At 42.7% G+C, this 27,928-nt stretch overlaps 1 protein-coding gene across 1 annotated transcript in view; it reads right to left on the bottom strand.

Moving 5' to 3' along the window:
• LOC143766152 (uncharacterized) overlaps window positions 1-3,957 on the bottom strand; it is a 34,962-nt gene extending 31,005 nt beyond the window's left edge. Inside the window, exon 1 of the mRNA XM_077253617.1 lies at window positions 3,930-3,957. Coding sequence (XP_077109732.1) covers window positions 3,930-3,956 — 27 coding nt within the window. The 5' untranslated portion in view covers window position 3,957. The remainder of the gene's footprint in view (window positions 1-3,929) is intronic.
• Between the last annotated feature and the right edge of the window lie 23,971 nt (window positions 3,958-27,928).

Genomic DNA, 27,928 nt, shown 5'->3' with positions numbered 1-27,928 from the left:
TGTTCATTAGTTGTTCATAGTTTGTGGTCTTTAAAATAAAACTTTGCATTTACTCTTCTAAACACTGAAATTTTTACACCAAGATGGAATACTCTTGAAATTATGGAAATCAGTGGGTGAATAGACATATTAATGATCTTCAAATAATGGAAAAATAGGAATAAAATTTTCACAACATCTGAATTTAATTAGTAACGAGTATGAGCACCACAAGTAGAAATCCCCAGACTGTTTTACCACACTGAATGTACTTGGGAAAATTATGAAGATCCACTGCTGGCAGTTCCCTTTGCAATTGACGACCAATGATGTTCCTGGTATGGTTGATGGAAAACAAGTCCAGAGACACTGTGTTATAGCCATACTAGCACTTTGAAGCCATGCAGGCTGCTTATAATAGCATGAGCAACATGGTGAAGTTGAGTTGGAAAGTGCCTCCTGGGACACTTTGTAAAAATGGCTATACCACTCGTTCCACAAACTAATCATTTTTACGCTGATCTGTTATTGTAGTTTTAATCAAAAGCCATCATAATTGTTGTGACTTTATTATCATTGGCTTCAATTAAATAGTTAACTGGAACATAAAGTTTTGATGACTTTTCGATGTACAAAACTGATAGAGACATACCCCAAGCGACTTGCAGCTGTAATCTCAGCAAAAGGTGGCACAACAAAGTATTAAGTTAACCCCTTAGTGACAGAGCCAAATTTTTGAAATCTGACCAGTGTCAATTTATGTGGTAATAACTCTGGAATGCTTCAACATATCCCAGTGATTTTAAGATTGTTTTTTCGTGACACATTATACTTTATGACAATGGTAAATTTAGGTAAATATGTTTTGCGTTTATTTATAAAAAATATCAGAACTTTGAGAAAAATGTTAAAAAATTAGCAATTTTCAAAATTTATCCCTTTAATCCAGATGGCCATACCACAGCAAAACATTAATAAATAATATTTCCCACATGTCGGCTTTACATCAGCATCATTTGTAAAATGTTACTTTATTTTGTTAGTATTTTAGAAGGTTTCAAAATGTAGCAGTAATTTTTCATTCTTTCAAGGAAATTTACAAAATGTATTTTTTTAGGGACCTATCCATGTTTGAAGTGACTTTAGGGGTCGCATATATTGGGAAACCCCCAAAAGTTATACCATTTTAAAAGCAGCACCCCTAGACATATTGAAAACTGCAGTTATTTATTAACCCTTCAGGTGATTTTCAGGAATTAATGCAAAGTGGCATGACAGAAATGAAAAAGTGTATTTTTACAACCCAAATGCCTCTAACTTCTGAACAGATTACTACAGCCGTCAGACTCTAAGGTTGCTATTTGGTTGTGAATTGCCATGGCAAACATCAGGACCACACAATCATGATCTGAGGGCACCGATTGGGATAAAGAGGAAGCCCCCACACTCTGTTAACCATTTATATGATGTAGTCATTATTGACAGCAGCATCTAAAGGGTTAACAGATTTGGACAGGGCAAAGACTGATCGTGGCTGATGCAGCAAGTTGTCAGCTATAGTGGACAGCTGCTGGATTGTCACCTGTATAGGGATGCTAGCCTCTTATATCTCAGGTCAGTTAAAAGACGTATTGGCGGTCATTAAGGGGTTAAAGGGGCCGAATAATATTGCACGCCCCACTTTTCAGTTTTTGATTTTCCACAAAAATTTAAAACAAGCAATACATTTTGTTCAACTTCACAATTGTGTTCCACTTGTTGATTCTTCACCAAAAATTTACATTTGGTATCTTTATGTTTGAAGCATGATATGTGGGAAAAGGTTGAAAAGTTCAAGGGAACCGAATACTAATACTTGTGTAGAAAAGCAGCAGGGCATAAGAAACCATCATCATCATATTATGAGATATTAGACTTTCAATTCAAACAGCACGAATAAGGATTATCTCAACGTAGTCTATTAGAAGGCAGTCCTCTTTTATCCGCCCTTTCCCCTGGACCTCCCCGATCTCTTCTCATCTTCTGACTCCAGACCAATGGTGGTGTTGGTGCAACCAGTAAAGGAGCATTCCAGTCCTCAATCTTCGTGACCTGCAATCCCATAGCTTCAAAAAAAGCTGGAAGGCTTTCTAAGGAGTGTAGCATTGCTGAAATTCCTTCCCTGCAAGCTGTTAAGGCAAAGGAGAAACCCCGGAGGTCTTTCAAAATGGACAATAAGGTCTGAGGAGCTTTCTTTTCTGTAGGGTAAAACGGGACAGATCCAGAAACAGCTAGACCACAGTGCCTGAATATGAAATCTCTTTCAGCAGCCTAGCCTTTGCCATGATCCTTTCCTTAGTGTCATAGTCATGAAGACAGCAGATGATATCCGGTGGATATGGGGGTCGAACCCTTAGGTTGCAGGGCACGGTGAGCTCTGTCAAATTTAACTGGCGTTGATGGAGGATCTCTCAATACAACATTAAAGATATCCTGGAGAATTGATTTGGGATTATCTTGCTCATTAGATTCCGGAATGCCCTTCACCCGGATATTGCACCCCCTCCCCCTATTATCCAGATCTTCCAGTTGCCCTCGTAGTTCTCTGACAGTCTTTTGTTGTCAAGTGGATAACCGATGCAATTCAGCGACATGGGATCTGGTGGTATCATGTTGCCCCTCCTGAGAGTCTATGTGGCCAGCGAGATGATGTAAGTCCTGTCTCATACAGGCAATCTCAAACCTACAGGTCTCATTGGCCTCTGCAATTAAGGATTTAAAATCACCCTTGGAAGGAAATTGTGCAAGAAGTCTTTTCCAGGTTGATAAAGGAGGAGCACTTATTTGACCCTCTTCTTCCTCAGAGGACTCCCCTGTGTAATCACTCCAGACCTGAAATCTTAGGGGGATCTTTCAGGGAAGCCACGCCTTCTCCATCCCTTTCAGATCTAATTTTTCTCAGAGAGGTCTTTGTAACCTTGAGGGGCAGAGGATACCCAGCTTCCTGATACTGCAGAAGGGGGAGGGGGAGAGGCACCCATCCACATCATCTTGTAGCGAGACGCCATCTTGTGAAGCTCTTAGCCCATGAGAGACCTGCTCCCTCTGCTCATCTTGAGCCTGCTGCTGCTGAATATATCCGTCATGGATATACTGGCTGGGAGAGCTCCGAAGATCCTCTCCTCCTGTTCCTCTCAGTGCGGCATCTCCCTCACGCTTTACGGTCTCCTCGTCCTCACGGCAAGATGGCACCCAGACTGCCGCACTAGCCAGCTCGCGCATGAGAAAAGCATCCAGAGACGTCGCAGGGGATTGGGTGGCAGACAATGCTCGCTCTTGTGCCAGAGTCTTCATTCTCCTGGGACTCCTCGGTGCAGCATAAAAAGAGTCGGCACAGATACTATATAGCTGTTGTATAGCCAGACCTGGCAGGAGATCCTCCAACTGACGTCTGATCAGCCCATCACAGAATAAGTGAAGAAATGAAATCTGCGCTCTGATTGGTTACTATGCAAAATGAAAAAGTATTCTTTTAATGTGATGAGGTGACAATTTTATTACATGGAAATTTACCTCACGGTATAAAACCCACAATCCTCCTATAATGTGATGAGTTCTTATATTCTCCATATTCTGCCCCACAGTCTCCTCCTCCGGGATCAGTGTCCTCAGTACAGGACCGACGCCACAGACATTTCATGGGAAATCCCTTTATTCTAAACTATTACAGCCAAAATTAGGGAAATTACAGTTTCTCCAGATTTCTATGGAGAGAAAAACCCGACATTTCCATTCCCTGTAATCTCCACCATCTGTCCCCAAACCAGAGCGCCCTCCCCTGTATACATGAGCACAGCCAGCGTCCTATTACTGTACATATACACATGGCGGAGCTGGGGGCACTATCTCCGGGAATGGAGGGGTTACTGCCCCCTGCCCCCGCCCAGTAATGGGGAATCTCCAGCACCTACCTCCACCTGCAGAGCCGCACACCACATATATGGCTGCTCTGTGCGCACAGGACCTGTGATGAGGTCACAGGAGGGGAGGAGTCAGGGGTCACATGATCAGGGGCCTCAGTGTATGCAGGACTGCTGTGCTGGTTGTCATGGTGCTGGATGAGGGGAAGTTTATGTGTGGGGTCAGGAGGGGTTTACAGGGTGGATGTTGCAGAGCCGTGTGTGTACGAGGTGTACGGAGCGGAGCCGCGTGTGTACAAGGTGTACGGAGCGGAGCCGTGTGTGTACGAGGTGTACGGAGCAGAGCCGTGTGTGTACAAGGTGTACGGAGCGGAGACGTGTGTGTACGAGGTGTACGGAGCGGAGACGTGTGTGTACAAGGTGTACGGAGTGGAGACGTGTGTGTACGAGGTGTACGGAGCGGAGCCGTGTGTGTACAAGGTGTACGGAGCGGAGACGTGTGTGTACAAGGTGTACGGAGCGGAGACGTGTGTGTACAAGGTGTACGGAGCGGAGCCGTGTGTGTACGAGGTGTACGGAGCGGAGCCGTGTGTGTACGAGGTGTACGGAGCGGAGACGTGTGTGTACGAGGTGTACGGAGCCGAGACGTGTGTGTACGAGGTGTATGGAGCGGAGCCGCGTGTGTACGATGAGTGCAGAGCGGAGATGTGTGCGGAGTATTTTGTGTGTCAGGATGATGTAAAAGGTTTATTACGTGCTTTATATTATTTATGGTGTTCATCACATAGGATAAATAATGGGAGACTTATAGATCGGTTCGTTCCGGAAGTGGCGATTCCCAGTAGGTCTACTTTTATTTGTTTTCTATTTTTTCATAAAAACAGTGTTTTTACTGACTAAATATTTTTCAGGACATTTTTGACTTGGTATGCATGAAAAAGATGAAAAATAGAAAAAGTAGGAACGTCTAGCTGCTACCACCAATCGTTTATACAGGCCGATTGGACACCTGTTATAGGTAGTGTATGTCTTCAGGGTGTGATTTACGGAGCAAGAGTAACGGAGCTATTACATTTTATATATTTAATCTGGAAAGATAGGCAGTATTGATGAAAAAATATACAAATATTATACAAAATGCAAACAAATCTATACAAGTACATAAGATAAAAGGGATAACAAAAGAAAAATACTGAACCTGTGTCACAAAATAGCTCAGACCTTAGTGGAGGGAGGTACTCCTTAGGAAAATGGACAGAACTACAGCAAGCTGTACCTTCCAGAACTGACAAATGACCAAAACCCAAAGTTGCACCCACATACGTCCTGTCACGATTGGACTGGCGAGTAAACTGGTTCCAGGGGCACCTTTCCTGGCCCTAGCTCTAGGGGGCGCCCTAACTCGCCCTGTTCCCCGGGATACCTCAGATGGCGAGGATGCCGGGGCCTCCGCCCCTGCCCTGTCTCCTGATTGCCGCCCTGCGTCTGTCCCCCTCCCCACCCGGGGAAGAGAGGCGCTACCGAATACCACAATACACCAACCCGACAAACAGGGAAACGAAGACAAGGGTAAAAAGAAAACTCCACTCACACAAAATATGCTCTCACAAATAACAGGGGTGACCTCCAGGGTGTGAAGGACAGGGAGAGTAAATAAGGCAGGTAAGGATGAGGAATATTCCAAGCGTACAAACCATACAACTGTCGCACAATAAATTCCTCCAGCTCTCCAAACACCAGCTCCTCACTACTCCAGGTCTATCAAGCAAGTGCTATCTCAAAGGTCTGATCAGAAGGCCTAGCTTTTATAGGATAGAGGAGTGGCTAACCGAGCACAGCTGAAAGCAGAAATTTCCACATGGCCTATTAACCCCTGTCCTGCTGAAAGAAAACAAAACACCATTAATACACAGGAGTACTTCTTCTCAGCGACGAAGCAGGAGCCATCAGACGTCGTGGTCTTCTGGTACTGCTCTGTCGTGGTAACTCCGTGACACCTCCACTAAGTGAGCTGATATGGGGACTGGTCGTGGAATGTGCTAGGTCTTTCAGAATTTTATGAGATCCCCAACTTGCTGGATATCTTCGTCCCTGGAGATCCCAGGTGGGATAAATTGTTGTCGTGTTTCCGATCACAATTTTACCTTTCTACAGTGATGAAACATTGCATTCATAGCATCATCCATCTGATCTGATAATAAGTTGGATGTCTTTGGATTGCCTTACAGTGATGTGAGTGAATGCGTTATGTTGGTTTCATCGCTACAACTACAAAAACGTATCTCCCATAAATATCGAATCAATGCAAGCCCCAGTATTCATTTCTCCGCAAAGTCGGAATGCACAAAGATCAGAAGTGCTTAGCAGAAGCTGATGATCTTATACACATGCTGCTGGATTACAATTGTGTAATCATAATTATCAGGTTTGGTTGGAGACACCTAGGTATTTTTTGCTATGGAATGTAGAAGAACCGACACTGCCCACACATGGTAAAACTGTGGTAGGACGGCTTATCCTACCTTGACATTGATTCAAAAGGTATGGGAGACAATTAAAAAGACAAGGGAAGTGGGACTTTAAAAAAATCTCTCCCCAATATGGCACAATTAAATATTACCTGAATTTATTAAAATGGGGGAATTCAAAAATTGGAAAGCATTGGGTATTCAATATATGGCTGAGATTCAGGACGCACAAGGACTCTTTTCCTTTGAGGTACTGCAGGAGAGTTATGGGTTGCAGGAGACCTGTAGGTTTCAATATGGACAGTTGAGACATGCCTATCTTGCGCAGAGCAAAACGGTTGATATGGGAATTTATAGAGATATTCTGGTGGACTATGTCTGTGCAACGGGAGGAACGAAAGGGGTAGTCTTGGATATTTATAGTGATTTGTCATATACCTTTCTTAATAGATTCCCTATTAAAGCAAAAGAGAAATGGGAGGAAGAGCTGGGAAGGATAGAGGAGGATAAATGGGAGGACATCATGGAGTATATTCCCCAATTATCATTAAGTGAGCCGGGTAGACTTTTGCAATTATATGTACTTCACAGAGTATATAGAACTCCAGATAGACTATATAAGGCAGGGCTGAGACAGACCTCCGAGTGTCCTAGGTGTCAATCCGAGGGGGCAGGGATTCTACACATGTTATGGCAATGTACGAGATTGAATTCATACTGAATGGATATGGGAGAAGCAATTGGAAAATCGTATGGCTGTGCAGTTGAAAGAGATCCTGTGATATATATTTTGGGATATGTGGAAGAGATCCGAGTTCCAAATCATCATAAAGTGGCCATAGCTAGTTTATTGTATGTTGCGCAAAAGCTAATTGCCAGGCACTGGTTGAGTGAGGTACCGCCGACTCTGCAGGAATTTTATAGACAGTCTGATATGGTTATTAATATGGAAAAGGGTATTTATGAAAAAAGGAAAAGTGTGAAAACCTTTGAAACACTTTGGAAACTGTGGATGGAGAGGAACTGATTCCAAGGAATGTGGCTTTATTATGTAAGCAATGTATGCTATTGTCCTATTCTTGTTTATAGAGGCTTTAAGGGAGGGGGGAGGTAAGGGGGGTAATTGGGGGACTTTTAAAAACTTTTTGTAAACATGTTTATTCTCCTTTTTGACACAATTGTGTCTGTTTGCCAACTTGACTACTGTTAATAAAAAATTATCTGATTTAAAAAAAAAACTGTGGTAGGACAGTTATCACTTTTTGCACCTAGATTGATAACATTTAGATGGTTTCAGATAAAATGTGATTAACAAAGTCATTACTACAAGACTGTATGAGAAAGTGATTTATTCTAAAAGAAACACTAGAGATAAAAATGAGAGAATCCGGGCCACATGGCTGGATACTTCGGGCCTGGCTTCCAGCATATTGGTACGAGACGGGGTCTTTATCCCTGGAGCTTCTCTACTCGGTATAATGAGACTCACTGATCTTTTTGATATACAGAGCGTTTGAGTAAAATAGAAACTGCCTAAATACGAGGACCTTGTCTGATCTATATATCATTGTATAAAGAACTCTGGAGAAAGCGCTATTCTTCTGTATAAAATTGTGATGTTCCTGTAGCACTAATATTTCCATACATAAGGTCTCTGAATACATAATATTACTCCAGCATTACAAATTTAGATAAAGGAGATGGGAAGAGGGAGACATTTTATTTTAATAGGAATGGATAACATCAGATGTTCCAACAAAGAAATAATGGATCATACTTGTGAATAGTATTTTACAATATTAACATGTTTATTATTGTAGTGTAAAAAAGTTATAGAGTTTGTTCACACAGGTTGCAGATTGTGGATTGAAGAGACTGATGAATGGCAGATCGCTGAGATTGGGAGTTAGAAAGAAGAGGGAGAAGGGGTAATAATGGGTATTTTTAGGAGGTTTAAAGGGATAAATTGCAATACTCTAGTCTATATAGTGAATATATAATATAAGTACCGTATGTAACTGAAACAAAGGAATATTGCATTTATTTTGATTTTTAGAGAACAGACATATATTAATAACTTCATATGTTTTAATTCAAATATAAGTTCTATCACTTTCTCGTTTACTTCTTTGTCTTTCCTTTGACTCTCTGTCATGTGTTTTCTTGTCCAGTTTTTCAAATATATAAGGCTTATACCTGTGTGAGTTTCACTTTGTGTTCAACAAAATATCATTTTCAAGTAAAACATTTCCCACCTTCTAGGTATGATAATGGCTTGTCCCTTTATGAGCTGTTTGATGTTTAGTGAGACTCCTTTTGTTAGTAAAATATTTATCACATTGTGAACATTAAAATGGCTTCTCTCCTGTGTGAGCTCTCTGATGTATAACAAGATATGGTTTATGGTTAAAATGTTTCCCACATTCTAAACAAGAAAATGGCTTCTCCCCTGTATGAGTTCTCTGATGTGTAACAAGACTTGATTTATCTGCAAAACATTTTCCACATTTTGAACATGAAAATGGCTTCTCTCCTGTGTGAGTTCTCTGATGTGTAACCAGAATTGATTTATCTGCAAAACATTTCCCACATTCTGAACATAAAAATGGCTTCTCCCCTGTGTGAGTTCTCTGATGTTTAACAAGATGTGATCTATATGAAAAACATTTCCCACATTCTGAACATGAAAATGGCTTCTCTCCTGTGTGAGTTTTCTGATGTGCAACAAGACTTGTTTTATCTGAAAAACATTTCCTACATTCTAAACATGAAAATGGCTTCTCTCCAGTGTGAATTCTCTGATGTGTAACAAGATATGATTTATCTGCAAAACATTTACTACATTCTGAACATGAAAATTGCTTCTCCCCTGTGTGAGTTCTCTGATGTCTAATAAGACTTAATTTATCTGCAAAACATTTCTCACATTCTGAACATGAAAATGGCTTCTCCCCTGTGTGAATTCTCTGATGTCTAATAAAATGTGATTTCTGGTTAAAATGTTTTCCACATTCTGAACATGAATATGGATTTTTCCTTGCATGAACTTTTTTTCTAACAAGCTCTAATTTGGGGTTAAAATATTTCCCACAAGCTGAAGAAAATCTTTTCTCTTCTACTTGAATTTTTGGATGTGTAACAAAAGATGTTTTGAGTGAAAAACTATTTTCAGAATCTACATTTAAAAATGGCTTGTTTGTTGTAAGAGCAGTTAGATTTTCATCACCTCTTTTGCCACTTTTATTTTTCTTAATACTCTGTGATGAATCAGAAGATAGGACCTGTTGAAAAGGATCAAATTATAGATCTTTGCGGTGAAAGGAGGTCTGTATTTCTGGAATAGTGGCATAGATGTCGGTTTTATCTTGAGTGATATCAAGGTTATTTGATTTAAAAATTGAAGATATCAGTTGTCCCTCTGATCTCTTGGTACAGTCACCTGCCAAGAATTAAGATTATTTTGAATAAATTGTGCCGAATTATATTTTAGAACATTTCTAAATTACCCAAAGAAATTGTAAGTTATGTAGCAAAATGAAATTATTTACCAAGACAAAAACAGTTAATAATTTAACAGCAGACCTTGAAAAACAATATGGCTTCCATGAACCAATTCAGTAAAATCTGGGCTCTCAAAACCAAATATTCCCTTGGCTCCACTTATTGGGCACAAAAGTGATATATGTAGTTTTTACTCCCCAGCATCTACTGCTGCAAAGACCTCCTATCATGTGCAGAACACCTCTCTGAAGCGACGACACATACACCTGGCATCAGATGAGGTGGAAACATTATGTTTTGGGGGTGTTTCTCTGCTAAGGGCATATGACTACTTCACCACATCAATGGGAGAATGGGTGGAGCCATGTACCATAAGAATCCTGAGTGACAACCTCCTTCCCTCCACTTGGACATTAAAAATGGGTCGTGGCTGGGTCTTCCAGCAAGACTGACCCAAAACATACAGCCAAGGCAACAAAGGAGTGGCTCAAAAAAAAGCACATTAAGATCATGGAGTGGCCTGGCCAGTCTTCAGACCTTAATCCCATAGAAAACTTATGGAGGGAGTTGAAGCTCTGAGTTGACAAGCGACAGCGTCAAAATCTTAATGATTTAGAGATGATCTGCAAAGAGGAGTGGACCAAAATTTCTCCTGACATGTGCACAAACCTCATCATCAACTACAAAAAACATCTGACTGCTGTGCTTGCCAACAAGGGTTTTGCCACCAAGTATTAATGCTTGTTTGCCAGAGGGATCAAATACTTATTTCTCACTGCAAAATGCAAATAAATTTATACAAGGTGATTTTCTGGATTTTATTTTTGATATTCTATCTCTCAAATGTTAAAATTAACCAATCCTTAAACTTATACACTGTTCAGGTCTTTGTCAGTGGGAAACCTTACAAAATCAGCAAGGGATCAACTTCTTATCTCCCCCACTGTATTTTTGGTTTTGCGTTTTCGTTTTTTGCTACCCTTCTTCTCAGATCCATAACTTTTTTATTTTTCCATCAATATGGCCATGTGAGGGCTTGTTTTTTTGCGGGATTAGTTGTACTTTTGAACGACACTATTGGTTTTAACATATCGTGTCCTGGAAAACGGGGAAAAAATTCAAAGTGCAAAACAAGTGCAATCCCACAGTTGTTTTTTGTTTTGCTTTTTTACTAGGATTTAACTTTGTTAAAAAGGAAAAAAATTGTGCCATTTTCGGATCTCGGTAGCATCTTTATTTTTCGTGATCTCGGGTGGGGTGAGGGCTTATTTTTTGTGCACCGAGCTGGCGTTTTTAATTATACCATTTTGGTGCAGATACAATGTGTTGATTGCCCGTTATTGTATTTGAATGCAATGTCGTGGTAACCAAAAAAAATGCAATTCTGGCGCTTTGACTTTTTTTCTCGCTGCATCGATTAGCGATCAGGTTAATCCTTTTTTTTCATTGATAGATCTGAATGCGGCGATACCAAATATGTGTATGTTTGATTCTTTTTATTTTGAATGGGGCAAAAGGTTGGGTGATTTGAACTTTTTTATGTTTTTTATTTTTAAAAAAACTTTTTTTCACTTTTGGCATGCTTCATTAGTCTCCATAGTAGACTAGAAGCTGCCATAAAAATAAGCCCTCACCCAACCCGAAATCATGAAAAATGGAGACGCTATAGGTCTCGGAAAATGACACTTTAATTTAACAAACTTTGGATTTTTCTTTTCACCACTTAATTAAAAAAGGACTTAGACATGTTTGGTGTCTATGAAATCGTAATGACCTGGAGAATCATAATGGCAGTTTAGTTTTAGCATTTGGTGAACATTGTGAATAAAAATACAAAAAACAGCTGTGGAATTGGTAAAACCAATGGTGTCGTTCAAAAGTACAACTTGTCCCACCAAAAACAAGCCCTCACATCACAATATAGACGGAAAAATTAAAAAGTTATGCCTCTGGGAAGAAGGGGAACGAAAAACAGAAATGCAAAAATGAAAAAGGGCTCCGTCTTGAAGGGGTTAATTAGGATAAGTGAATTCTTCTACCAATTGATTATCCCCCTAGCTCGTTTATACTGGAACATACTCAGATACAAATAGTGGAGGAGTATAAATACCTTGGTATAAATATTACAAAAAAACCTCAGGATTATATATCCCTGAACTTACACTCTCTTTCTTTCTTTCTTTCAATTTTCTTTTTATTTAAATTTTTGATGATAACAAAAACAACAGCATAAGCAAAGAAAGAGCACACCAAAATGCATAAGAACATGTGCCTAGTTAGTATGGTAAGCTCTAATTACCTATCATTTATAGGTATATATACTTTTATTGAAAATGAGTCTACCAACTCTTAAAATTTGTTGACGAAAGAAAGATTAACTTTAAAGATATAGGAAGAGAAGAGGGTATAGGGAGAAATGGAGAGTATAAGTGGAGAGGGGGAGAGGGGAGGGGGGGCAAGTGGGTTAGGTTAGAGTGACACCTTGGGATATTTAATAAATTATGGCACTAATGTAGAGTAAAATGAATTCTGGGTCCTAAATTGGGTCCAAAATTTCCAAGTGTTATGAAAATTCTCTGTGGTATGATTCAGTCTTGCAGCTAATTCCTCTATGTGGAACAGTTGTTCAATTTTGGAGTATAGTTGGTTAGATGTGGGTATGGTCTTAGTATTCCAATATGACGGAATCAAGGATTTCCCAGCCGCCATAATGAATTGAGCCATCTTTGTTATGACCCCAATGGCAGGGGGTCTCAGAGACAATAGCGAAGTCTGCAAACATAAAACCCAGCTCATAGGGCAGTGGTAACTGGGCTTACCATATACCTGAACCTAGCACACAAATAACAGCAGCCGGGGAACGTACCTACGTTGATTCTAGACGTCTCGCGCCAGCCGGAGAACTAACTAACCCTAGCAGGGAAAAGAAAGACCTTTCTTGCCTCCAGAGGAAATACCCCAAAAAGTTGGATACAAGCCCCCAACAAATAATAACGGTGAGGTAAGAAGAAAAGACAAACGCAAGAAATGAACTAGGTTTTAGCAAAGAGAGGCCCACTGACTAATAGCAGAATATAGTAAGATGACTTATATGGTCAGCAAAAACCCTCACAAAAACTCCACGCGGAATATTCAAGAACCCCCGAACCGTCTAACGGCACGGGGGGAGAACATCCGCCCCCTAGAGCTTCCAGCAATATAATGAATCACATTTAGTACAAGCTGGACAAAAAATAAGAGCACAGAAAATAACCAAAAACAAGAAAGCAAGACTTAGCTTAATTTTGCAAAGAACCAGGACCAGCAGATAGGAGCAAACAGAAGGATCTGATTACAACGATGCCAGGCACCAGACTGAAAATCCAGGAAGTTCAAATAGCGACACCCCTGGACTAACGAGGCCAGGTGGATACCAAGCAAGGGAAGGAATATCAAAGTGTCATATCACTAGTGACCACAAGAGGGAGCCAAAAGGTCTAATTCACAACAGTACCCCCCCCTTAAGGAGGGGTCACCGAACCCTCACCAAGACCACCAGGGCGATCAGGATGAGCAGCGTGAAAGGCACGAACCAAATCGGCCGCATGCACATCAGAGGCGACCACCCAGGAATTATCCTCCTGACCATAGCCCTTCCACTTGACCAGATACTGAAGCCTCCGCCTGGAGAGACGAGAATCCAAGATCTTTTCCACCACGTACTCCAACTCGCCCCCAACCAACACCGGAGCAGGAGGCTCAACAGAAGGAACCACAGGCACAACGTACCGCCGCAACAAAGACCTATGGAACACGTTGTGAATGGCAAACGACAAAGGAAGTTCCAAGCGAAAGGACACTGGATTAAGAATTTCCAAAATCTTATAAGGACCGATGAAGCGAGGCTTAAATTTAGGAGAGGAGACCTTCATGGGAACAAAGCGAGAAGACAGCCACACCAAATCCCCAACGCGAAGTCGGGGACCCACACCGCGGCGGCGGTTGGCAAAACGCTGAGCCTTCTCCTGTGACAACTTCAAGTTGTCCACCACATGATCCCAAATCCGCTGCAACCTATCCACCACAGAATCCACCCCAGGACAGTCAGACGGCTCCACATGTCCCGAGGAAAAACGAGGATGGAAACCAGAGTTGCAGAAAAATGGCGAAACCAAGGTAGCGGAACTAGCCCGATTATTAAGGGCAAACTCAGCCAACGGCAAGAAGGTCACCCTATCATCCTGATCTGCAGAAACAAAACATCTCAAATAAGCCTCTAGAGCCCTGACAACACCGAGGAGTGAACCTCGGAAATGACTCTACTGGTCCATTTATCAGGAACAAACAGTCTGTCAGGTGGACAAGAGTCAGGTCTATCAGCCTGAAATCTCTGCAACACACGTCGCAAATCCGGAGAAATGGCCGACAAGATTACACCCTCTTTAAGAATACCAACTGGCTCTGAGGCTCCAGGAGAGTCAGGCACAAAGCTCCTAGAAAGAGCATCAGCCTTAACATTCTTTGAACCAGGCAAGTACGAGACGACGAAATCAAAACGGGAGAAAAATAATGACCAACGGGCCTGTCTAGGATTCAGGCGTTTAGCAGACTCGAGATACATCAGATTTTTGTGATCAGTCAAAACCACCACACGATGCTTAGCACCCTCGAGCCAATGACGCCACTCCTCAAATGCCCACTTCATGGCCAACAACTCCCGATTGCCAACATCATAATTCCGCTCAGCAGGCGAAAATTTCCTAGAAAAAAAGCACATGGTCTCATTACTGAGCAACCAGGGCTTCTCTGCGACAAAACAGCCCCTGCACCGATCTCAGAAGCATCCACTTCAACCTGAAAGGGAAGCGAGACATCAGGCTGACACAAAACAGGCGCCGAAGTAAACCGGCGCTTCAGCTCCTGAAAAGCCTCCACGGCTGCAGGAGCCCAGTTAGCAACATCAGAACCTTTCTTGGTCATATCCGTCAAAGGTTTAACAACGCTAGAAAAATTAGCGATAAAACGACGGTAGAAGTTAGCAAAACCCAAGAACTTCTGAAGACTCTTAATCGACGTGGGCTGAGTCCAATCATGAATAGCTCGGACCTTGACTGGGTCCATCTCCACAGCAGAAGGGGAGAAGATAAAACCCAAAAAGGGAACCTTCTGCACACCAAAGAGACACTTTGAGCCCTTAATAAACAAAGCATTCTCACGCAAAACCTGAAACACCATCCTGACCTGCCTTACATGGGAGTCCCAATCATCAGAAAAAAACAGAATATCATCCAGATAAACAATCATAAATTTATCCAGATACTTCCGGAAGATGTCATGCATAAAGGACTGAAACACTGAAGGAGCATTAGAGAGCCCAAAAGGCATCACCAAGTACTCAAAATGACCTTCGGGCGTATTAAATGCAGTTTTCCATTCATCTCCCTGCTTAATGCGCACAAGGTTGTACGCACCACGAAGGTCTATCTTGGTGAACCACTTGGCACCCTTAATCCGGGCAAACAAGTCCGACAACAGAGGCAAAGGATACTGAAATTTAACAGTGATTTTATTCAGAAGTCGATAGTCTATACAAGGTCTCAAAGATCCGTCCTTCTTGGCCACAAAGAAAAATCCCGCACCAAGAGGGGAAGAGGATGGACGAATATGTCCCTTCTCCAGAGACTCCTTAATATACGAACGCATTGCGGTATGCTCAGGTACAGACAGATTAAATAATCTTCCCTTAGGAAACTTACTACCTGGAATCAAATCTATAGCGCAGTCACAGTCCCTATGAGGAGGAAGAGCACTGGACCTGGACTCGCTGAATACATCCTGATAATCAGACAAATACTCAGGAACATCCGAAGGAGTAGAGGAAGCAATAGACACCGGCGGGGAATCGCAATGAATTCCCTGACAGCCCCAACTTGACACAGACATAGCCTTCCAATCCAAAACTGGATTGTGAGTTTGTAACCATGGCAGACCCAAAACGACCAAATCATGCATTTTGTGCAGAACAAGAAAACGAATCACCTCTCGATGATCAGGAGACATGCACATGGTCACCTGTGTCCAAAACTGCGGCTTATTCTCCGCCAATGGCGTAGCATCAATACCTCTCAGAGGAATAGGATTAACCAAAGGCTCCAGAACAAAACCACAGCGCTTGGCAAACAACAGATCCATAAGACTCAGGGCAGCACCTGAATCCACAAACGCCATAACAGGATAGGAAGACAATGAGCAAATTAAAGTCACAGACAAAATAAATTTAGGTTGCAAATTACCAATGGCGACCGGACTAACCACCTTTGTTAAGCGTTTAGAGCATGCTGATATAACATGTGTAGAATCACCACAGTAGAAACACAACCCATTCTGACGTCTATGATTTTTCCGTTCAATTCTAGTCTGAACTCTATCACATTGCATTAACTCAGGTGTCTGTTCAGACAACACCACCAGAGGATTAGCGACTTTGCGCTCCCGTAAACGCCGGTCAATTTGAATAGCCAACGCCATGGAATCATTCAGACTTGTAGGAACGGAGAAACCCACCATCACATTCTTAATGGCTTCAGAAAGGCCATTTCTGAAATTTGCGGCCAGAGCACACTCATTCCACTGAGTAAGCACTGTCGTGAATCCCCAATGGCTAGGGATAGCACAGGATGAGCAAAGTATAATAAATATCGGACGAGCTCTAGGGTGATGGAACCTGGGCTGACCGCTGCCCTACGCCTGACAAACGCAACTAGAGATAGCCAGGGAGCGTGCCTACGTTGGTTCTAGACGACACGCACCAGCCTAAGAGCTAACTAGTACTGCAGAGAAAACAAAGACCTCACTTGCCTCCAGAGGAATTAACCCCAAAGATATAGTTGCCCCCCACATGTATTGACGGTGAAATGAGAGGAAGGCACACACATAGAGATGATGTATATAGCTTTAGCAAATAGAGGCCCGCTGAAAACTAGAAAGCAGAATGACACAAAAGGGGACTGAGTGGTCAGCAAAAAACCCTAATCAAAAAAACCATCCTGAGATTACAAAAACCCATGTGCCAACTCATGGCACATGGGGAGAACCTCAGTCCACTAGAGCAACCAGCTAACAAAGAGACATTCTAAGCAAGCTGGACAAAAAACCAAACAACTGAAAATCAGCACTTAGCTTATCCTGAAAGATCTGGGAGCAGGTAGGCAGGAACCAAACAGAGCACATCTGAACACATTGATAGCCGGCAAGGGAAATGACAGAGAGGCCAGGTAAAATAGGAAACACCCAGCCTCTGATGGACAGATGGAAACCAAAGGCCGCAACCCACCAAAGTCACCCAGTACCAGCAGTAACCACCAGAGGGAGCCCGCAAACAGAATCCACAACAGTACCCCCCCCTTGAGGAGGGGTCACCGAACCCTCACGAGAACCCCCAGGGCGATCAGGGTGAGCTCTATGGAAGGCGCGGACCAAATCAGTCGCATGAACATCGGAGGCGACCACCCAGGAATTGTCCTCCTGACCATAACCCTTCCACTTAACCAAATACTGGAGTTTGCGTCTGGAAACACGAGAATCCAAGATCTTTTCAACAACATACTCCAATTCTCCCTCCACCAGCACCGGAGCAGGAGGCTCGACCGAAGGAACAACAGGCACCTCATACCTCCGCAACAACGACCGATGGAACACATTATGAATAGCGAACGATGCTGGGAGATCCAAACGGAAAGATACAGGGTTAAGAATCTCCGAGATCCTATAAGGACCGATGAACCGAGGCTTGAACTTAGGAGAAGAGACCTTCATAGGGACAAAACGAGAAGACAACCACACCAAGTCCCCAACAAGAAGTCGGGGACCCACGCGGCGACGGCGATTAGCAAACTGCTGAGTCTTCTCCTGAGATAACTTCAAATTGTCCACCACCTGATTCCAAATGTGATGTAGCCTGTCCACCACCACGTCCACTCCAGGACAATCCGAAGACTCCACCTGACCAGAGGAAAAACGAGGATGAAACCCCGAATTACAAAAAAAAGGAGAGACCAACGTGGCCGAACTAGCCCGATTATTAAGAGCAAATTCGGCCAGTGGCAAAAAAGCAACCCAGTCATCCTGATCAGCAGAAACAAAACACCTCAAATAAGTTTCCAAGGTCTGATTAGTTCGCTCCGTCTGGCCATTCGTCTGAGGATGGAATGCAGACGAGAAAGACAAATCAATGCCCATCTTGGCACAAAACGTCCGCCAAAATCTAGACACAAACTGAGATCCCCTGTCAGAAACGATATTCTCCGGAATCCCATGCAAACGAACCACGTTCTGAAAAAACAAAGGAACCAACTCAGAGGAGGAGGGCAACTTAGGCAAGGGCACCAAATGAACCATCTTAGAAAAGCGGTCACACACAACCCAGATAACGGACATTTTCTGTGAAACCGGGAGATCAGAAATAAAATCCATGGAAATGTGCGTCCAAGGCCTCTTCGGGATGGGCAAGGATAACAACAACCCACTAGCCCGTGAACAGCAAGGCTTAGCTCGAGCACACACTTCACAAGACTGCACAAAGGTACGCACATCCCTAGACAAGGAAGGCCACCAAAAAGACTTGGCCACCAAGTCTCTTGTACCAAATATTCCAGGATGACCAGCCAACACAGAAGAATGGACCTCGGAGATGACTCTACTGGTCCAATCATCCGGAACAAACAGTCTTTCTGGTGGACATCGATCCGGTTTATCCACCTGAAACTCCTGCAATGCGCGTCGCAAGTCTGGGGATACGGCGGACAATATTACCCCATCCCTAAGGATACCAGCAGGCCCAGTGTCTCCAGGAGAGTCAGGCACAAAACTCCTGGAAAGAGCATCCGCCTTCACATTCTTTGAACCTGGCAGGTATGAAACCACGAAATTGAAACGAGAAAAAAATAACGACCAACGAGCCTGTCTAGGATTCAAACGCCTGGCAGACTCAAGGTAAGTGAGATTCTTGTGATCAGTCAAGACCACCACGCGATGTTTAGCACCCTCAAGCCAATGACGCCACTCCTCAAATGCCCACTTCATGGCCAAAAGCTCCCGATTACCCACATCATAATTGCGCTCGGCGGGCGAGAATTTTCTAGAGAAGAAAGCACATGGCTTCATCACTGAGCCATTAGAACTTCTCTGTGACAAAACCGCCCCCGCTCCAATCTCGGAAGCATCAACCTCCACCTGGAAAGGAAGTAAAACATCTGGTTGACACAACACAGGAGCAGAAGAAAACCGGCGCTTAAGTTCCCGAAAGGCCTCCACGGCCGCAGGAGACCAATCAGCAACATCAGCACCTTTTTTAGTCAAATCAGTCAAAGGTTTAACAATACTGGAAAAATTAGCAATGAACCGACGATAAAAATTAGCAAACCCCAAGACCTTCTGAAGGCTCTTAACAGATGTAGGTTGTGTCCAGTCACAAATAGCCTGAACCTTAACGGGATCCATCTCAATAGTAGAAGGAAAAAAAATGTACCCCAAAAAAGAAATCTTCTGGACTCCGAAGAGACACTTTGAGCCCTTCACAAACAGAGAATTGGCCCGCAAAACTTGAAACACCTTCCTGACCTGTAGAACATGAGACTCCCAGTCATCAGAAAACACCAAAATATCATCCAAATACACAATCATAAACTTATCCAGATATTCACGGAAAATATTGTGCATAAAGGACTGAAAGACTGACGGAGCATTGGAGAGTCCAAAAGGCATTACCAAATACTCAAAATGGCCCTCAGGCGTATTAAATGCGGTTTTCCACTCATCACCCTGTTTTATCCGCACCAGATTATACGCACCACGAAGATCTATTTTAGTGAACCACCTAGCCCCCTTAATGCGAGCAAACAAATCAGTAAATAATGGCAATGGATACTGGTATTTGACTGTAATCTTATTCAGAAGGCGATAATCTATACAAGGCCTCAGGGAACCATCTTTTTTTGCCACGAAAAAAAAACCTGCTCCCAGAGGGGACGAAGATGGACGAATATGTCCCTTTTCCAAGGACTCCTTAATATAATTCCGCATAGCAGTATGCTCTGGCAGTGACAGATTAAATAAACGACCCTTAGGGAACTTACTGCCAGGAATCAATTCTATAGCACAGTCACACTCTCTATGGGGAGGGAGCGAATTGAGCTTAGGCTCCTCAAAAACATCCCTATAATCCGACAAAAACGCAGGGATCTCCGAAGGAGTAGATGAAGCTATAGAAATCGGAGGTGCATCATCATGAACCCCGTGACATCCCCAGCTTAGCACAGACATTGTTTTCCAGTCCAGGACAGGATTATGAGTTTGTAACCATGGCAGACCAAGCACTAGTACATCATGTAAATTATACAGTACAAGGAAGCGAATCACCTCCTGATGAACGGGAGTCATGCGCATGGTCACTTGTGTCCAATACTGCGGTTTATTCATAGCCAATGGTGTAGAATCAATTCCTTTCAGAGGAATAGGAACTTCCAGAGGCTCTAGACTAAAACCGCAGCATTTAGCAAATGACCAATCCATAAGACTCAGGGCAGCGCCTGAATCCACATAGGCATCGACGGAAATGGAAGACAGTGAAAAAATCAGAGTCACAGACAAAATGAACTTAGACTGCAGAGTATCAATGGCAAAAGATTTATCAACCCTTTTTGTGCGTTTAGAGCATGCTGATATAACATGAGCTGAATCACCACAATAAAAACACAAACCATTTTTCCGCCTATAATTTTGCCGTTCACTTCTGGACTGAATTCTATCACATTGCATAGTCTCAGGTGCCTGTTCAGAAGACACCGCCAACTGGTGCACGGGTTTGCGCTCCCGTAAACGCCGATCAATCTGAATGGCCATAGCCATAGACTCATTCAGACCTGTAGGCGCAGGGAACCCCACCATAATATCCTTAATGGCCTCAGAAAGACCATTTCTGAAGTTTGCAGCCAGGGCGCACTCATTCCACTGAGTAAGCACCGACCATTTCCGAAATTTCTGACAATATATTTCCGCTTCATCATGCCCCTGAGAGAGGGCTAATAAAGCCTTTTCAGCCTGAATCTCTAGGTTAGGTTCCTCATAGAGCAATCCCAATGCCAGAAAAAAACGCATCCACACTGAGCAATGCAGGATCCCCTGGTGCCAATGCAAATGCCCAATTCTGAGGGTCGCCCCGTAGGAACGATATAACAATCTTGACCTGTTGAGCAGGGTCTCCAGAGGAGCGAGATTTCAAAGAGAGAAACAATTTACAATTGTTCCTGAAATTCAGGAAGGTAGATCTATCTCCAGAAAAAAACTCTGGAATAGGAATTCTAGGTTCAGACATGAGAGTGTGAACAACGAAATCCTGTATGTTTTGAACCTTTGCCGCGAGATTACTCAGGCTGGAAGCCAAACTCTGGACATCCATGATAAACAGCTAAGATCAGAGCCATTCAAGGGTTAAGAGGAGGTAAGAAGCAGCTAGACAGCAATTAAGGGCTAGGCAGCAAAACTCTGAAGGAAAAAAAAAAAAAAAAATTTTCCTTGAACACTTCTTATTCTCCTGCTTCAGCCCAAACAATTAACACTTTGTGGCCGGCTATACTGTCGTGAATCCCCAATGGCTAGGGATAGCACAGGATGAGCAAAGTATAATAAATATCGGACGAGCTCTAGGGTGATGGAACCTGGGCTGACCGCTGCCCTATGCCTGACAAACGCAACTACAGATAGCCAGGGAGCGTGCCTACGTTGGTTCTAGACGCCACGCACCAGCCTAAGAGCTAACTAGTACTGCAGAGAAAACAAAGACCTCACTTGCCTCCAGAGGAATTAACCCCAAAGATATAGTTGCCCCCCACATGTATTGACGGTGAAATGAAAGGAAGGCACACACATAGAGATGATGTATATAGCTTTAGCAAATAGAGGCCCGCTGAAAACTAGAAAGCAGAATGACACAAAAGGGGACTGAGCGGTCAGCAAAAAACCCTAATCAAAAAAACCATCCTGAGATTACAAGAACCCATGTGCCAACTCATGGCACATGGGGAGAACCTCAGTCCACTAGAGCAACCAGCTAACAAAGAGACATTCTAAGCAAGATGGACAAAAAACCAAACAACTGAAAATCAGCACTTAGCTTATCCTGAAAGATCTGGGAGCAGGTAGGCAGGAACCAAACAGAGCACATCTGAACACATTGATAGCCAGCAAGGGAAATGACAGAGGGGCCAGGTAAAATAGGAAACAGTCAGCCTCTGATGGACAGATGGAAACCAAAGGCCGCAACCCACCAAAGTCACCCAGTACCAGCAGTAACCACCAGAGGGAGCCCGCAAACAGAATCCACAACAAAGCACGGACCATTTCCGAAATTTTTGGCAATAAACTTCAGCTTCATCCTGGCCCTGAGAGATAGCCAGCAAAGCTTTTTCTGCCTGAATTTCGAGATTGGGCTCCTCGTATAGCAACCCAAGCGCCAGAAAAAACGCATCAACATCTGCCAAAGCCGGATCGCCTGACGCTAACGAGAAGGCCCAAACCTGAGGGTATTTTAGGTTCTGACATAGGACTGCTAGTAACAAAATCTTGAATACTCTGCACATGAGCAGCAAGCTGATCCACACTAGTAATCAAGGTCTGGACATTCATGTCTGCAGCAAGGCTCCAGCCACTCTGAGATAAAGGGGAGGAAAGAAGGAAAAAAAAAAAAAACTCAGAATTTCCTTTCTTATAATCCCACTTCTGCAATGCATTAAATATTCACTTATGGCCTGGCATACTGTTATGACCCCAATGGCAGGGGGTCTCAGAGACAATAGCGAAGTCTGCAAACATAAAACCCAGCTCATAGGGCAGTGGTAACTGGGCTGACCATATACCTGAACCTAGCACACAAATAACAGCAGCCGGGGAACGTACCTACGTTGATTCTAGACGTCTCGCGCCAGCCGGAGAACTAACTAACCCTAGCAGGGAAAAGAAAGACCTTTCTTGCCTCCAGAGGAAATACCCCAAAAAGTTGGATACAAGCCCCCAACAAATAATAACGGTGAGGTAAGAAGAAAAGACAAACGCAAGAAATGAACTAGGTTTTAGCAAAGAGAGGCCCTAATAGCAGAATATAGTAAGATGACTTATATGGTCAGCAAAAACCCTCACAAAAACTCCACGCGGAATATTCAAGAACCCCCGAACCGTCTAACGGCACGGGGGGAGAACATCTGCCCCCTAGAGCTTCCAGCAATATAAGGAATCACATTTAGTACAAGCTGGACAAAAAATAAGAGCACAGAAAATAACCAAAAACAAGAAAGCAAGACTTAGCTTAATTTTGCAAAGAACCAGGACCAGCAGATAGGAGCAAACAGAAGGATCTGATTACAACGATGCCAGGCACCAGACTGAAAATCCAGGAAGTTCAAATAGCGACACCCCTGGACTAACGAGGCCAGGTGGATACCAAGCAAGGGAAGGAATATCAAAGTGTCATATCACTAGTGACCACAAGAGGGAGCCAAAAGGTCTAATTCACAACACATCTTGGAAGCATATTTATGGTTTGGCCAGAGTGGAAAGTTTAAAAGGATATTTTCCGGTTTCAAAGTGATCCGTTTTCCTAAGACCTTAAGTATAATAGAAGTAATCTCACTCCAGATTGGAAGAAGCTTCGAACAAGACCACCACATGTGTATGTAGGAACCATCCTCTATTCAACATCTCCAACAGTTAGTGATTGTATTGCAATGCCATCTCTGAGTTTGCTTGGGCGTTATATACCATCTGGAAATAATTTTATAAGAGTTTTCTTGAATACGCACACAGGTTGAGGGACCGTGTGAGTGTCTGTATATATGTTTGATCTGTGTTTCAGAGAAGGAGGTACCTATGTCCTTTTCCCTTCTGGCTAGGTAAGCACGCTTCAATGGTGTATCTATGCTAAGTAATGATTGGTATATTATTGAGAGGGTTCGGGTAGGGGTTTTTGTTCTTGCACATAAGGTTTCAAAAGGGGTTAGAGATCTATTAATATCAACTAACCAATATCTTTGGTGAAAAAGATGAGAAAGTTTGCGATGTTGCAAAAAAGTTAAACCCGAGAGTCCAGGTATTTTTTTAAAATCTTGTAACGATAATAATGCACTATCCTTAAACAACTGCTCTTTTGGTATGTGTGTAGCGGTATTAGGGAGTGAGTCCAAAAGATCTGAGATTTTAGTAGTGGAGAGAGGGGTGGGGCCAAGGCCAGGTAAAGTTTCCCCCATATTTTGACAGTGGCCATTGTGTGTAAATTTGTTAATTTGTGTAAAGTCAGATCTTTGTTTTGTCCAAGTAAAATGGAGCACAGAGGGAGAGGGGACATTGCTTCTTCTATGTTTAACCATTGTTTATCGTCCGAATTTTTAAGCCAATGGATCATTCTTGATATATGTGCTGCTTGATAATGTTTTACAATATCCGGGGCACCCATCCCTCCCAAGTCTTTCGGCAGAGTGAGGGTCTTAGAATTAATGCGTGATTTACCTTTTTGCCAAATATAATTGAAAAATAAGGAATGTACTTTAGTTAGGTAAGAGAGGGGAATTTGGATTGGGAGCATGTTAAAGATATAAAGAAATGTTGGTAATATTAGGCTTTTTAGAATGTTTTTCCTTCCTATCCTAGATAGGAATGTGTCTTTCCAGGAACGGAGTCGTAAAGCTGTGGCCACTAATAATTGATTAAAATTAAGAGCAAAGAGGTCTTTGTCAGATGCACATAACTGTATGCCTAAATATGTTAGGCTTTTCGTCTGCCAGGGAAAGGGAAATGCAGATTTAAGGTTATCCACTACTTTGGTAATCCTAGGCTTAGTAATTCAGACTTTGTTTTGTTTATTTTGAAATTTGAACTTACACTCTCTTCTGGAAAGGTTTAAATGGAAAATAGAAACATGGTGTAAGCAAAAAGAAAAAATGTAGCACTCACCCTTTATGTTCAGCTAAATTTGTGTCCTTTATTTAGCACTTAAGCCATAACATACATTATGCGGCATCGGCAGTAGTGAACGGGGGAGCGGGAGAGTGAAAAGACGGGACAACGGCCATTTCGCGCACAAGCTCTTCTACGGGTCCCCCGTTCACTCCTGCCGATGCCGCATAATGTCTGTTATGGCTTAAGTGCTAAATAAAGGACACAAATTTAGCTGAAGATAAAGGGTGAGTGCCACATTTTTTCTTTTTGCTTGCACTATTTGGCTTGTGGACTTCTGATGTAGAGCACCACCCACGTCTTTCATGAAACCAAGTCTGTCCTATCTTTTGAAGATTACATGTTTAAAGTTCCGCATACTACACAGCTTTCAGTGCCGGTCATACCTGTTCTTTTTCTCTTGGATGTGAATTTGTCAGAAACATGGTGTAGACTACCACTATCAGCTGTGGGGAGAGGAAACTTGTTAAAAATTATATTGCTGCCCCAACTTCTATATATTCTGCATAATGCCCCTATATGAATCTGAACGACAAAGCGGTCAACTGGCGCTAAACTCGAATGAATATTGGTTTTAGGCAGCCTGTTTGGAGGACAATAACCACCTATTGTCAGAATAATACAAGAATAAGTAAATTGAATGGAAAACCAAATGGTGCTTTAAAACCAATAAAATGCAGTACTTCTACGGTTCCTAGAACGGGAGTGCAATGTGCTGCAGAGAAAATATACATATATATATATATATATCTATATTATTGTCTAAGGGGTACTTCATTCTGTCTCATGGAAATCCCGGGCCGCTGATTGGTCATGGCCAGCCGGCAGCGACCAATCAGCGACAGGCACAGTCCGACCGTGAATTGGCCCCTCCCTACTCCCCTCCAGTCAGAGCCCCCTCCATACTCCCCTCCAGTCAGCGGCCACATAGGGTTTTAGCAGTCCGTTAAACGGAATGCGTTACGCCGCAGCATAACGCGGTGTAACGCAGTCCATTAACGCTGCTATTAACCCTGTGTGACCAACTTTTTACTATTGATGCTGCCTATGCAATATTATTTGACCCCTTTAACTTAATACTTTGTTGCGCCACCTTTTGCTGCGATTACAGCTGCAAGTCCCTTGGGGTATGTCTCTATCAGTTTTGTACATCGAGAGACTGAAATTCTTGCCCATTCTTCCTTGGCAAACAGCTTGAGCTCAGTGAGGTTTGATGGAGATCGTTTGTGAACAGCAGTTTTCAGCTCTTTCCACAGATTCTTGATTGGATTGAGGTCTGGACTTTGACTTGGCCATTCTAACACCTGGATACATTTATTTGTGAATCATTTCATTGTAGATTTTGCTTTATGTTTGGAATCATTGTCTTGTTGGAAGACAAATCTCCGTCCCAGTCTCAGGTCTTTTGGACTCCCAACAGGTTTTTTTCAAGAATGGTCCTGTATTTGGCTCCATCCATCTTCCCATCAATTTTAACCATCTTCCCTGTCCCTGCTGAAGAAAAGCATGCCCAAACCATGATGCTGTCACCACCATGTTTGAGAGTGGGGATGGTGTGTTCGGGGTGATGAGCTGTGTTGCCTTTACGCCAAACATGTCGTTTGGCATTGTTGCCAAAATGTTGGATTTTGGTTTCATCTGACCAGAGCATCTTCTTCCACATGTTTGGTGTGTCTCCCAGGTGGCTTGTTGCAAACTTTAAATGACACTTTTTATGGATATCTTTGAGAAATGGCTTTCTTCTTGCCACTATTCCATAAAGGCCAGATTTGTGCAGTGTACGACTGATTGTTGTCCTATGGACAGACTGTCCCACCTCAGCTGTAGATCTCTGCAGTTCATCCAGAGTGATCATGGGCCTCTTGGCTGCATCTCTGATCAGTCTTCTCCTTGTTTGAGATGAAAGTTTAGAGGGACGGCCCGGTCTTGGTAGATTTATAGTGGTATGATAGTCCTTCCATTTCAATATAATCACTTGCACAGTACTCCTTGGGATGTTTAAGGTTTTGGAAATCATTTTGTATCCAAATCCGGATTTAAACTTCTCCACAACAGTATCACGGACCTGCCTGTTGTGTTCCTTGGTCTTCATGATGCTCTCTGTGCTTCAAACAGAACCCTGAGACTATCACAGAGCAGGTGCATTTATACGGAGACTTGATTTCAGACAGGTGGATTATATTTATCATCATTAGGCATTTAGGACAACATTGGATCATTCAGAGATCCACAATGAACTTCTGGAGTTAGTTTGCTGCACTGAAAGTAAAGGGGCCGAAAAATATTGCACGCCTCACTTTTCAGTTTTTGAATTTCCCAAAAAATTTAAAATAACCAATAAGTTTTGCTCAACTTCACAATTGTGTTCCACTTGTGGTTGATTCTTCACCAAAAATTTACATTTGGTATCTTTATGTTTGAAGCATGATATGTGGGAAAAGGCTGAAAAGTTCCAGGATGCTGAATACTTTCGCAAGGCACTGTAACAACTGAATTATACTTAGGGCATAGGAATCAAACTCTCAGGTATAGAATTATTTCGTTTTTACTAAAAAGAGCCTGAATAGCGGTCACTGTCATGTGGGTCTCCTTGTAGTGAGTATTGAGCGACCACCATCCAGATACTTGAGCGCCGTGGCTCATAAATAGAGAAGGCTGGGAGGTTATAGTGACAATCTGCACTATTAAGGTACATCTAAGACATAAAGACAGTTTTATGGGGAAGATGTAAAATGCTGCTTACAAGGGATTATGGTAAAATTTTCTACAGTAATATATGGTATCAAGAATAAAGAAGGCATCACCTTATCTAATGGGTACTCAAGTTGCATAAAAAAAAGTTTTTTTTACCTTAAATGTTAATCGTTATTGCTGAGTAGGTGACTGCAATGGCTGCATGCACAGGTAAGATGTAGTCTGCAAACCCCGTGCGGTAAACTAAATGCCATAATTCAATTGTAGGAAGAAAGGTCAGATGAGAAACCGGCAATCAAAGTCAGCAGTATAGTTTGGATAGCGAGCGTGGTTAAAACTGCACGTGGTGCTAGTCAGCGTGTACCAGCGTTCAGGCACCGGCTGCCAGGTACAGGATGTAGCTTGGGG

This window comes from Ranitomeya variabilis, chromosome 4 (assembly GCF_051348905.1).
Source record: "Ranitomeya variabilis isolate aRanVar5 chromosome 4, aRanVar5.hap1, whole genome shotgun sequence".
Classification (NCBI taxonomy): domain Eukaryota; kingdom Metazoa; phylum Chordata; class Amphibia; order Anura; family Dendrobatidae; genus Ranitomeya; species Ranitomeya variabilis.
This window is presented reverse-complemented; position numbering and strand designations above follow the sequence as displayed.